The sequence below is a fragment of the Loxodonta africana genome, chromosome 13, assembly GCF_030014295.1.
Source record: "Loxodonta africana isolate mLoxAfr1 chromosome 13, mLoxAfr1.hap2, whole genome shotgun sequence".
Classification (NCBI taxonomy): domain Eukaryota; kingdom Metazoa; phylum Chordata; class Mammalia; order Proboscidea; family Elephantidae; genus Loxodonta; species Loxodonta africana.
This window is the reverse complement of record NC_087354.1, coordinates 58,221,075-58,234,704: the sequence shown is the minus strand read 5'-3', so window position 1 is coordinate 58,234,704 and position 13,630 is coordinate 58,221,075. Positions and strand designations below refer to the sequence as shown.

The 13,630-nt window shown below is 44.7% G+C and overlaps 1 protein-coding gene across 1 annotated transcript in view; it reads left to right on the top strand.

The window, feature by feature from the left end:
- MYZAP (myocardial zonula adherens protein) overlaps positions 1 to 10,366 on the top strand; it is a 92,635-nt gene extending 82,269 nt beyond the window's left edge. Inside the window, exon 13 of the mRNA XM_064267492.1 lies at positions 8,512 to 10,366. Coding sequence (XP_064123562.1) covers positions 8,512 to 8,608 — 97 coding nt within the window. The 3' untranslated portion in view covers positions 8,609 to 10,366. The remainder of the gene's footprint in view (positions 1 to 8,511) is intronic.
- Positions 10,367 to 13,630: the final 3,264 nt, after the last annotated feature.

The following is a 13,630-nucleotide window of genomic DNA, read 5'->3' as shown; positions in this document are numbered from 1 at the left end:
CAGTTGCATTCTTGAGCTGGAGGACTGTTAAGCTACTCACAGGCCCACTCCCCTGTGTGAGGTTACAAGCTGTGACCAGTAACCTGCCTTTGGTAGCTAACCCACCGGCTCTAGGTGCTCAGTACCGTGCTTGGCCAAAGACGACAGAACACAAGTTTACTACAAGGACCCTAATCTCACGTGGCTTTTGATTTGGGTAATCAGGGTTACAAGTGCCTGGCCCTTGTGTGTAGAAGCATGTGTTCTTGTGTATTCGGGACCATCTCTGTGTGTTGTGTCAGGCATGAATAGACTCCTGGAACCTGCAATGGTTACATCAGGTGGGAACAGTGATGAGCTACTTACTGAGTTAGGGTAATGAAAACCTGGTTCTCACTGTAGTAGCCAGAAGCAGGAAGCCTGCAGGCAGGTCTCTCATCCCAGGAGCCTTGGTTTTCTAATCTGTAAACTCAGAAGAAGTCTGGCCAGGTGAGTTCTTGGGTCTCCTCCAGACCTACCATTGAATGTTGCTGCTGTTACTTTTCTGCCCTTGAGTCGGCCGGATGGCTACTCGGTGCGCAATGGAATAGACTGTTGTGATCCATAGGGCTTTCACTGGCTGATTTTCAGAAGTACATTACCAGGACTTTCTTTAGTCTGCATTAGTCTGGAAGTGCCACTAAAACCTGTTCAGCATCATAGCAACACGCAAGCGTCCCTGACACACAGGTGGTGGCTGCACACGAGGTGCACTGCCCAGGAATTGAACCCGTGTCTCCTGCATGGAAGGTGGGAATTCTACCACTGAAGCCCCACTGCCCTGGCCCCAACCATCGTGTTACCTCACTAATTTTACTCATTACTGGTGTTTCCTTTTTTGTTCATTCCAATGAGCTGCTTGCCACTCTCAAAGAATTTACTGAAAGGAGCATTAAGCTGTTTCTTTGACAATGTTCTCATTTATATCACTTGCCTTTCGGTAATAACAATTTTATCGTCCTGATATAATTACAAAAATTAAAAAAAAAAAAAAGCAGGGAAAAGAAAATGTAAATTGAGCTGGGTGCCATCGGCATCTACTATATGTACATGATAAACGTATAGCCAGAAAGAATGATTGATGGCGCTTAGGGACTCCTTTTGAAATATAAACAGTTTGGTCATTTCCCCCCTTTTTTATTTTTCAAGAACCAAGTGGCTTAGTCTACACTAATTGCCCACATAATAAATCTTGTTTGGCTAAGTCGGGTTCAAAACTATGTCTGAAACCAATAAATTGTTTGTTTTCTAATTCCCACATTTTGGCTTAAAATAAGCTTTTTAATTTGTATGCCAAAGTATAGCCTGAAGCAAACTTTTATGGCTAAGTTATGAAACCACAAAGTGGTTTTCATAATGGAAGTGCTGACAGACCCTTAACTTATGGCCACGGTGAACTTGGAAGCCACCTCAGTATCTAAAAGCAGCTTTTTCCATAAATGTTACATTTGGTTTCCCCCAGGATCCGTCTTAGTACTTTAACTGCCTAGGTCGGTCAGCAGAGGAAATGAAAGCTGCATATCCGCCTTTGCCAGAAGGCAGAGTAGTGTTTCATTCATTTTTCCCACAATTATTTAGGAAGTCCTACTATGTGAAAGTCTTTGGGGGCGTGGCAGTTCAGAGACAAGTCAGTACAGTACCTTTTCACCTAAGTGTCCCAGCCCCACCTTGCTCTGTACCACGGCTCCTGGGGAGGTCTTGGGGTGCTGTGGAGGGGGGATGGGGAGAGGTGGGAGTGAGGGAGTGCTAGTGAGGACACCCCAAAAATAACCTGAGCAGCTTCCCTTTTAGTCTGCTGTATATGTTGAATTCCAAGTAAGATTTTCTTTGAAAACAGGTTCTATAGTAAAAAACAAATTGGACCACCTATATGAGACCCAAAGGTCAACAGTTACCCTAAAACAAAGATGAGAAGATAATGGGGCAGGGAAACTAGATTACTAGAAACAGAACAACCAGAACGAAAATAATGAGAATGTTGACACATTGTGAAGAATGTAACTAATGTCACTGAGCGATTTGTGTAGAAGTTGTCAAATGGAAGCCTAATTTGCTGTGTCAACTTTTACCTAAAAAAAAAAAAAAAAAAACTATATTAAAGCAACAAACAAACAAACTGGAAACTACTGGTGTACCGTGTTTCGTAGATACAGAAATCAAGGCCCGCAGAGACCAAGTAATTCACTGGAAGCCACACTGGAGCCAGGCCTTCTGAGTCGTGATGCAGCTTGCTACCACGTGGCTGTTCCATTTATAGCTTTAAAACAGTAATGAGAGAGTTGCTGAACTGTGCAGTGTATGTTCTCACAGAATTTCTGGTTTTTACTTTGACTTCGAGCTTGTATCGAACTAATAAAAGATTACGTGGTCTTTTCCAGAATATTTTTTAAACTGATTCTTTCAGCATGTTTTAAATCAGTAAACTTATTGAATTGAACCTGAGCCATACAGAAAAGTTTTGTTCTTACCCTCCGTCCTTCATTCACCAAGAACATGGCACTGTGGTCCAGTGGTCAGTTGGGGTGTCTCAGGCCACCTGCGTTCCGTTTTTCACCTCACCCAGCTGCTGGCTGAGCGCAGCCTTGGGCCGGTTACTTAAGCTCCCTAAAGCCTCAACCCCTTCCTCCTTAAAATGAGATGAAAATGGCAATACCTCACAGGATTGCTATAAGGCTTAAATGAAAGCATGTGTATAAAACATTTAGCATGGTAACTGGACTGAAGTTAAACACTAAATGAATCATTTTATATTATCGACTAATAATAATTATTATTAACTAAACAAAAAGTTTTATTATTAACTATTGTTACTACTATCAGTATCTAAATGCAAACTAATTTTACATGTTAAACACTATCAAACATAAATGAATTTGGGTATGCCAAGACAAGTTCACTAATTCAGTTTTTATTGGTGGTAATTGGTGATTTTATTAAATGGATTGATGGCCTCATCAAGAGTATAGTCCTTCAGGATGCGCTAAACTCTTCAACTGTGAGTGGTTTGAAGCTGAAGCTCCTAGACTGTGCATAGAACTCTGAAGACCTGGCTACTGACGAGGCCTCTGTCAGCTGAGAATTGGTGTGGCCCTGGTGTGTGCCGGGCACACAGCCTGGTGTGGAGCAGCACATGTCTGCTCGTTTCTCCCCATACCTACAAGCTTACGGCTGACCTCACTGACTTAGCGCTGAGCCCTGATGGTGCAGCGGTTAAACATTTGACTGCTCACCGAAAGGTTGGTGGTTCAAACCTACCCAACAACTCTGCTTCCATAAAGATTATAGCCAAGAAAACCCTATGGGACAGTTCTGCTGTGTCACATGGGGTCACTGTGAGTTGGAATCAACTCCATGGCACACAACAACAGTTAAAGCAACTTTTTTTTAAATTGACTTGCTTTAAAAAAGAAAAAATTATTGTGTTTTAGGTGAAAGTTTACAGTGCAAATTAGTTTTTCATTCAAAAAAAAAATTTATACAGAAATTGTTTTTCGACGTTGGTTGCAATCCCGTGATGTGTCACCGGTCTCCCTCTTTCCCTTTCCACCCCGGGTTCTCCGTGTCCATTTCTGCCTTCTTGTCTCTGCTTTTTGGCAGATGTTGCCTCTTTGGTCTTGTATATTTGATTGAACTAAGAAGCACGCTCCTCACATGTGTTACTGTTTCTTTTAGAGCCCTGTCTAATCTTTGGTGGAAAGGTGGGCTTTGGGAGTGTATTCACGACTCTATTTTTTGTCCTGCTGAAAAGACGGGGAGGGCTGAGACAACGTGAAACTCAGGTTTTTCTTTGCTTGCAGAGCCACTCAACACCTCTTGTTACGGCCTCCTGCCCCCATTTCTCCTGTCCCTGCCAGGACTATGAGCTTCTTGTGAAAAGGGCCCCAGGTTACCATCTCCTAGTCTAGCACTTGGTTGATGCTCAATAAACCAAGTTCTAAGGCTTGTGGACTTAGGCAGCAAACTCATAAATTATTTCTTAGTAGGTACACTTAGTAGGAGCCCTGGTGGAGTAGTGGTTAAGAGCTTGGCTGCTAACCAAAAGGTCAACAGTTCAAATCCACCAGCTGCCCCTTGGAAACCCAGTGGAGGCAGTTCTACTCTATCCTGTAGTGTCACTATGAGTCGGAATCAACTTCACAGCAACGAGTTTTTTGGTTTTAGGTACAATTTAATGAAAAATATTCCTCTTGGTCATAAGCACCTGGTACATAGTAAGTATTTTTAAAAATGTGTGTGTGTTCACATATTTCTGTTGTAGAGAACACAGTTGCTTTTCATCAAAGTTTCATTTGCTTATTCTACTATTGTTTCTCCCAGGGGAACTGCCCCTTTATGGATTAATAAAAAAAATAAATAACAGTAGCCAGAATATGTTAAAGAAAATGGTTGAATTTCAGTCCTATAGTTGAAGTGCCCTGTGTTCTCAAAATCCTGTTGTTTCTGGTGGTTTACTAAATAAAACATCCCACTCCCTCTCCTAGAAGGATATGAGAGCCTATTTTTGAAGCCCAGAAGGTCGACCTTTATAAATGTATCTACACTTGTTATACTTTTAGGATATTGTCACTGGAGATCATTTCTGTTCTTTGGAGATTCCCCAGTGGTGGGCACAAATTGCCATCTGGCTTCTGCCCCTGGCCCTCCACTGAACTGCCTGGTTAAGTCACCGAGGACCCCGATCAATAGTTCCTATAGATTCTTCTCTGTGGCAGTTGACACTATGACCACTCACTCCTTGAAACTCCCTCATGCCCTGGTTTCCTTTGTCATCCATTTGTGGAGTGATAGCTCAGTGCCTGGGCCGTGTGAACAGCTGGGGTCATGACGGTGAATGATGAGTGATTTCACCCTTACAGAAATCATGCCTAGCGGAGGAGACAAATTAGCAGACCCATGCGTGCAGTAAGATGCTTCCAGGGGTATGTTAGAAGCCTGGTAACAGTCATTTTCAAGGTGGACGGTTGGGGTGGGAAGGAAGACATATTGAATCTCTTGGAGGGAGACACGTGAGGTGTAAAATTCTCCCCATGCTTCTAAGAAGGCGTCTCCTCTCCATGCTTTAGATGAAATCGCTGCAGGGCAATGGGAGGTGTTACTGATGGGAAAGGTGAGTGTAGATGAACCTGATGGAAGCACAGGATTGAGCACCACTCTTCAAGGAAGCTGTGAGAGCTTAAAGAAAGGACTGATCATTTCTATCACCGGGTGAGAATGGGCATGCGACGGGGCAAGAGGATAGACCAGGGGAAATGTCATAGAGGAAGTGAATGTTTGGTTCGAGTCTTGAAATTTAGTCAGGAATTCGCGAGATCCGTTTGATTAGGGACACATCCAAGGCAGAAGGGACAGCACAAAAAAGGTAGAGAGATGTGAAGCACTGTGGTAAATTATGGGAACTGTATGCTGCTCAGCAAATCCAGACAGGAGAGACCGAGGAGATGGTGGCGGGCCCTTAGGCCATGCCGAGGAGTTCGGGCTCTGCCCGGAAGCAATGGGGAGAGTTGGAAGGGTTTTAAGAACAGTAATATGCACCAATTGTCTTTTTAGGAACATATCATTGACAGCAAAATGGATAGGATTTGGGTAGAAGGAAAGCTTTGCCAACACCGAAGGCAGGGAGACCATATGGGACACTATTCTAAAATTCAAAGCTAGATTTTGATAGCTCGAACCAGGGCTGTGGCTGAGGGAGTAGAAAAGAGAGGCTGCAAAACAGTTGTTAAGGAGGTAGGCTTCATACCACTTTGCGAATGATCCACGTGGGAAGTTAGAGGAAAGAGTTCACTCTTTTTTTTTTTTTATTAACTTTTATTGAGCTTCAAGTGAATGTTTACAAATCAAGTCAGACTGTCACGTATAAGTTTATATACACCTTACTCTGTTCTCCCACTTGCTCTCCCCCTAATGAGTCAGCCCTTCCAGTCTCTCCTTTCGTGATAATTTTGCCAGCTTCCAACTCTCTCTATCCTCCCATCCCCGCTCCAGACAGGAGATGCCAACACAGAAAGAGTTCACTCTTATTGCTCACACACTGGTGCATTGGCCAGGATACACGATGTAACAAAGAACCCGCAAATCTCAGTGGCTTAGCACAGTAGAGACTGGCTTCTGTCATGTCACAGTTCTGGGCAGGTTGGCATGGGCTTTGCTCCACACGGTCATTCAGGAACCCAGGATTCTTCCAACTAGTGACTCTGCCTGGGCTTTGGAGTCCTCCTGATTCCTCTACTGTATTGTCTGTATTCAAGGGAAGAGAGAGAGTATGGAGGGTTATGTGGGAGGTTTTTTACAGGCTACACACAGAAGTCCTGTAAAACATTTGTGCTCACTTAGTCACATGGCCCACCTAATTGCAAGGGAGGCTGGAAAATATAGTCTAGTTATATGCCCAGAAGGAAAAGGAAATGGAGTTTATTTGTCTGTCTTAGCCACCAAATCCTGTTCTTTCTACCTCTCAGATATCTTCCCAACCTTTCCCTCTACTTCACCTCCAGTGCTGCTGCTGTAATTCAAGTTCTCATTGTCTCTCTCCTCTTAAATAACAGGAGTTTCTAACCTTCCTGCCTCCAGGCTAACCACTTTGCAGTGAGCCGGAGGATTCTTACTAAAATAGAAATATCTTGTCTTTCCCTAAAAACCTTTAGTGTTTCCCTATCTCCTTCTGAAAGGAGCCCTGGGTGGCACAACGGTTAAGAGCTTGGCTCCCAACGGAAGGGCTGGCATGGCGGTTCAAACCTACCCACCAGCTCCTCCAGAGAAAGACATTGCAATCTGCTTCTGTAAAGTTTCAGCCAAGAAAACCTTATGGGGCAGTTCTACTTTGTCACGTGGGATCGCTATGAGTCAGAATCTATTAAGCGGCACCTAAGAATAACAGCATCCCCTTCTGAACTCCTTAGCAAGGCACACGGGGACCTTCTCCCCTGGGCTCCAACCTATCTTGCTTGCCTTGTCTTCCACTTTCCATCATGAACTCTTGGCTGCAGCCACACTAACCATGTCCACACCCAGGGCAGGTGTCATCATTCATCCTTGCCTTTGTACTTAACTGCTCCATCTGCCCGGAATCCCCATCTCTTCCTTGCTCAGTTAATGAAAGCCTTGGTGTACTTCAAGGTCCACCCCCCCTACACTTTGTGGATATCCCGATGCCCTCCCGTGATGCTAAACTGTTCTGCTCTTAGTTTGCCCATAATATGTTCACTCTTGTGTTGCTCAGGGTCCTGGCAGAGAGGGAAGATTGAAGAGAGTTAAATGAAGGGACTGTCTACAAAGGCCCGAGCAGCTGTAAGGGAAATAAGCGAGGGATGGAGGCACACCCTGAGCTAGCCACAGGGGAAGCTGTTACACCCTAGGCCTGAAGATTCTGGGAGAAAGCAGTAGATGAGAGCCAGGGGAAGGGACTGCCCCATGGGAGCTGTGGCCTCTGGTAGAGGAATGCAGCCAACTACCAAGCTGCAGAGGAACCCAGTGGCGCAGGGGTTAAGTACTTGGCTGGTAACCGAAAGGTCGGCAGTTTGAACCTACCCAGTGGCTCCCTGCTGATCTGCTCCTGTAAAGATTAACCAAAAATAAATAAATAAACCAAACCCATTGCTGTTGAGTTGATTCCAACTCATAGCAGCCTAGAAAATCCTATGGGGCAGTTCTGCTCTGTCACATGGTGTCACTGTAAGTCGAAAATCAACTCAAAGCCACTCGACAACAACAATCAAACTGCAGCCGGGATGGGAGGGAATAAAGATCCCGACCTCTCTGTCTTCCCAAGCTCTCTCGCTGGCCTCTCCCAGCTAGTCAGAACCAACTGGAAGCTGAAGGGCAAAGGAGGCTGTGAGGCAGAACTTCCAGGTCAGCTTCCCAGGCACAGAGCAGGGCGAAGGGGGAAACTGGATGTGGGTGGACAAACAGAGATCTCTGGCACAGTTCTGCATGTCTCTGTCATGGCACCGAACACATCTTGTTAAAATTATCCCTGTGTCCCTTGAATGCAGTTGTATACTTTTCTGAGTCATGGATGCCCAGCACAACCTTTTAAAAGTTGCTAAAGTAATGGTTCCTTTGTCATTGTTGTTGTTAACTGCCATCGAGTAGGCCCCTGACTCATGGCAACCCATTCACAACAGAGTGAAATGCTACCCACAGCATAACTGATTGTGGGTCAGAGCATTGTGATCCATAGGGCATTGTGATCCGTAGGGCGTTCACTGGCTGGTTTTTGGAATTAGATGGCCAGGCCTTTCTTCCTAGTTTGTCAGCTCCTCTGAAACCTGCTAGGCATCATAGCAACACCCAAGCCTCCACTGACAAACGGGTGATGGCTGTGCATGAGGTGCGTTGGCCAGAAATGGAACCCTGGTCTCGGTGGTTCCTTAGTAATGGTGAAATGAAATATTAAAATGTGTTATTACAGTCTTTTTAAGTGTTGAAAAACCATTTCCTAGACTGTGGAGAGTTTTGTTTCATCTTCCTGACCCGTCTTTTCTTGTTTCTCAGCCAGCCAGGCAGGACCCGTGACATCGCCATGCCTTCTAGGAACTACACCCCGTACACCAGAGTCCTGGAGTTAACCATGAAGAAAACCCTGACCTAGACCCCTGCTAAGTGCTCTTCTCACCGGTGGACACAGACCCTCAACTCAGAGTCTTGAAGTCTGGAAGGAGTGACTCGCTTCCTCACATATACAGTTTAAGCCAGAGTGGAACTTTCTGAGGTTCTAATCCACTCCCAAGACATGAGGAACGTGAAGGGGAGGGGGAGGAAGGAGAAAGAGGTATTGGAGGCTGCATCTCCAACGCTTAGCCAGCACCCTGCTGTACTACATGGCCATGTGTTTCCCATGTAGACCCTGAAATTCTGTCAGAAGAATTTCCTCACCATTTATTTTCTGTTTTACTAGACTTTGGTTGGGAGGAAAAAGGGGATTAATTTGAAATCCCTGTCAGGATGGTTTGTTACAGTGCGAAGGCTTTGTTCATCTGTACAAGTATCAGAGGCGGTGTTTCTCTGGTTCAAAGAAGTCTGTCCACAGGCAGCACCAGCACCAGTGGAAGCGTGAGCCTGGATGGGAAGGGCTCCCAACACGCAGGTGCTCTGCGCTCTGGGTCCCGAGGATCTGCGCAGGGTTTATGCAGCCACGGGTAGGGACGGTCCTTGCCAGGGTCAGAAAGCTCCATGCTTCGTTCTGACACGCTATCCCTTGGTTTTAATTTGTGCCTTATGCTGTGGGAACGTCAGTCGTTTGATGTTTTCAGTATCAGCTGGTATTTTTGTTAAGTGAGTATCTCTTCATGCACGCTCTACCCTGCGGACATAGCCCGTCACACATATTTAATAAATGCCGTGTATTTTGTTCTGTTGATGTTGTCCCTGTGTTTCATCCATGACCGTGTTGACAGGGTAGAGAGCAGAATCAGGTCTGGAATGAGAGTCACCCGTGGCAGTGCTTATAAACCAAAAGATAGTATAGTGAATGTGTGTGTGTGTATTTAATCCCTGAAATGTATCTAGTTAACCCACCTTCTGCAAAGAGTGAGAGACTTTCATGGTTTCAAAATGCAAAATTGTTTTTCCTTCTTAAATTCTCTCTCCCTTGTGCCCCAAATCCCCGCTGCTTATTCTCCCCAACCCCAATCAGTCCATCAATCAATCAACAAACAAACATCAAAGAAATGAAGTTGGATAAATCACTGTGAGTCAGGATAATGAGGACAATGCATAGTATAATGAGGAGCCGAATTTGCATTTAATTCCTCCCTGTTGAAGCTTGGGTAAGTAATCAACCCTCTCTGAGTATCAGTTTCATCCTCTAAAAGCTTGGGGTCAGTCACACCTACGTGATATGCTGTTGTGATTACCAGATGAGATAATTCGCAGAGAGCAACTTGAACGGTGCCAGGCACCTAGGCAGCAATTCCTGTCATTCTCTAGGTTTGTGTTAAAGTACTGTTCCCTCCAGGTTCCCCTCTGTAATGGACGTGTTCTAGCCATGAGAAAGCCTCATCCTGTGGAAATCACCAAGGAGAAGTGTTTAGGGAGAAGGCAGGTCTGGGGACCCGGGGATAGGGTCTCTGGACTCTGAGAGTGGTAGAGGGTCTTGGGAACCCCCCAGGCCCTGGACAAGCTGATCTGGAAGTGATAGCCAGGATTGCTTAGTTGTTATCAAACAAAGCATCAAGTGACAGCACTGGGTGTGGCTCAATTGGGAGCTGCTCAGACCAAGCTACCCCTTCCTGGCCATTGTCCTCAAAGCCCTGGGTGTGGCTCCAGCAAGTCCAACCCAGTTTAACTACCCTCTGTGCCACAGAAAAAATGCAATTTGTCTCACTGCGCCTGCACGCGCTGTGATAACCTATGTAGTCCATAATGTTTGTATGAACTGCCTTGTGAAAGACGGCATAAAAGGTCCTGCCTCCCTTTGTTCAGGGAGCTTGATTTGAGATGTACACCTCCTTGCTCCCTGCCGGGGTGCTTGCAATAAAGTCTCTTCCTCCCTCCTCACCTCCGTGTGTCTTTATTGACCAGAAGCTGCACCAGGCGGGACCTGCTTTGGGTAACAGAAGCAGTTTCTAAATGAAACACAATGGCTTAAACATGTCATTTTAACAAGACCAAGGCAGAAGTGAAAATTTCTTTGCAAACACTTCCATGTCCCCTCCTTTCTTTCTTAAAACAAGCAAGAAAAAGACAAAAGAAAAATTTAGCGAGTAACTTTAAATTCAAAGAAGGCCAGGGGCCACTCCACAGCATTAAGGGTAGGTGGTCTGTGTCTGGGCCCTTTGCGTTTCTTCAGTATTTCTTAAACACGTGCAGAAGAATTCTAAAAAGTATTTGAACTATTCAGAAAGGCTGTTTAGAGAATTCCTAGACAGTACAGACTGAAGAAACTGAGAGATGATCCTTTGAGATCCTTGTCAAAGTTAACAGTGATCCCCAACCCTCTCTTTGAAAGAGTTACTTTCATCGACCACTTCATGAGCCTGGGAGTTATGCAGAACTGGGGGAAGGAGCTTTAGTATTACATAGTACATTTATCTCACAGAAATAATTTTTTAAAAGGCAGTGAATTTAAAGTTTTTTTTATACCAAAATAAAAATACTTTAGAATAATGCCTCAATTCATATTTTCATTTCAATCCTTTTAGACTTTTTAAACACACCACACACACACCCTTATACTGTTTATTTTGTTTTGTTTGTTAAACAAATGTGACCCTATACCAAGAAGTCCAGCTGCCTGAGCTCATTCCCGGCTCTCTGCTGCTCACTAGTGTGTGCCTTGGGCATGTCACGGAACCTCTCTGAGCTGCTATAAAATGGGAAAGTGACCATTCTTTCCTAATGGAAGTTGTGTGAAGATTAAATGACTTAATACATGCAAAGGTCTTAGAATAGGGCTTGGCACATTGTAAGCACTTAATAAAAGTTACTTATCATTATGGAAGTCCCGAGGTGTTGTGAGCAGTTAATGCTCTTGGCTGCTGTCATGAATTGAATTATGTCCCCCCCGCCCCCTCCCCTGCCCAAATGTGTGTATCAGCTTGATTAGGCCATGTGTGGTTGTCCTCCATTTTCTGATTGTAATTTTATGCTGAGAGGGTTAGGGTGGGATTGTAACACCATCCTGTTACTGCAAATCATGGGTTCGAGCCGCCTGCCGCAAAGCCAATATTGAGACAGGAGGAGGCAAGCATTAAGAGGGCTTTATTTTTTTATTCTTTATTGAATGCCGGTATTCAAGAGACAGAGGGGGTTAAAATTTCTGCTAAATTCTGTCTACCCTAAAGGGTTGATGGGAGGGTTTTATATGGGGAAGATCAGGGTTACCTAATGTTTTGAGCACGTAGTCTGCAGATGGTCTTATATGTCACAAAACAACTATGAAAAAACTCTTTATTAAACTAAAGATATGCATATCAGGTATCCGGACTCTAATCAGTATTTTTGTAACAGGCTGAAAAACTCACATAAGAATCTCTCGGCTAGTGGAACTGTTTTGCCAAGTCCACCGTGGCTGAGATAGGGAGCAAGAGAGAAATTTGCAGATTAAAAATGCCAGAGAGCCTTCCTGTTAGTTTCGCAGGCTGAAGGCCATTTCTCAAGAGAACAAAAAAGAAGAAAGACCAAGGCCACAGGAGCTGAGATAGCTCCGCACCCCTTTGGAAGAAACTGGTGCAGCTGGTGCAGTTAAAAAATGTTTAGAGATTACTTAGAGCATCCTTATGGCGTTAGTCACGTCAAGCTCTCAGTCACCTGTTTTGAATAGGGGGAAACATGTTGTAAGGTATGAGGGTGTTTGTTATGTTTAAGAGAGGAACAGGCTGCTCAGCTATATTTTGAACACAGCCTGCACTATTTTCCAAGGACTAGAGATTAATCACAGCTTATATAGCTATACTAAAACAAATGAGAAAATATATTCTCTCTAATATTAAAACACTAAAGAAAATGCATTTTCGCTACTTCAACCCTTGCTCAGGTCACCTCCCTGATTCAAGGTAAAGGGAGTTTCCCTGGGATGTGCCCTGCACCACCTTTTATCTTGCAAGAGATAAAAGGAAAGAGAAGCAGGCAGAGAGTTGGGGACCCCATACCACCAAGAAAGCAGCACCAGAAGCAGAGCACGTCCTTTGGACCCGGGGTCCCTGCGCCTGAGAAGCTCCTCAACCAGGGGAAGATTGAGGACAAGGACCTTCCTTCAGAGCTCACAGAGATAGAAAGCCTTCCCCTGGAGCCGAAGCCCTGAATTTGAACTTGTAACCTATTAGACTGTGAGAAAATAAATTTCTCTTTGTTAATGCCATCCACTTGTGGTGTTTCTGTTATGGCAGCACTAGATGACTAAGACAGCTGCTAACTGAAAGGTGGGAGTCCACCCAGAGGTGCCTTGGAAGAAAGGCCTGGCAACATACCTCCAAAAAAATCAGCCACGGAAAACCCTATGAAGCACAGTTCTACTCTGACACGTGAGTCAGAATCGGCTGGACAACAGCTGGTTTTTCATCATTACATGTATTTGTAACCACTTTTCACTTGTATTGTGATCATTCTTTTATATCAATAAGTATAGATTGATACCGTTGTGTCTGACAGTTAATTGGATTCTATTTTATTGATGTACTATAATTTACTTGACCTGTCCCGTAAATGCTGGTGTTTTGGGGATTGTTTTTACTCCTTTTTAAGCCATCTTTGTTGGACCATCTTGTACATATGTTTTTGTATACTTGTCTGTCTTCCCAGGATGAGGTCCAAGAGGAGTTATGAACGTTTGAAGCTGTTTGGTGCGTACAGTCCAGTTCGGCCTCTGGAAATGTGTACCCACTGAAACTCACCAACAGAATAAGAGTATGGTTTCCTGACCCCTTTGCCAGCACTGGGAATGAGACATGAAAAGTGTATAAAGTAGCTGTCTTTAGGCAGACCCATCCCCCAAACGGGCAGCGAGAAAAGTTCCTTAGGATACTGCCTTTGAATAGCTGAGCTCAGCAACTGTTCAGGTGTGGGCTGCAGGCTTGTAGGTGTCCCCAGGCCCAGAGAGTGCCTGGGCAGCCAGCAGGAAACAGGACCAGGTGCCTGGGCAGCCATTAGGAAACAGAAGGAGCAACATGTTCCC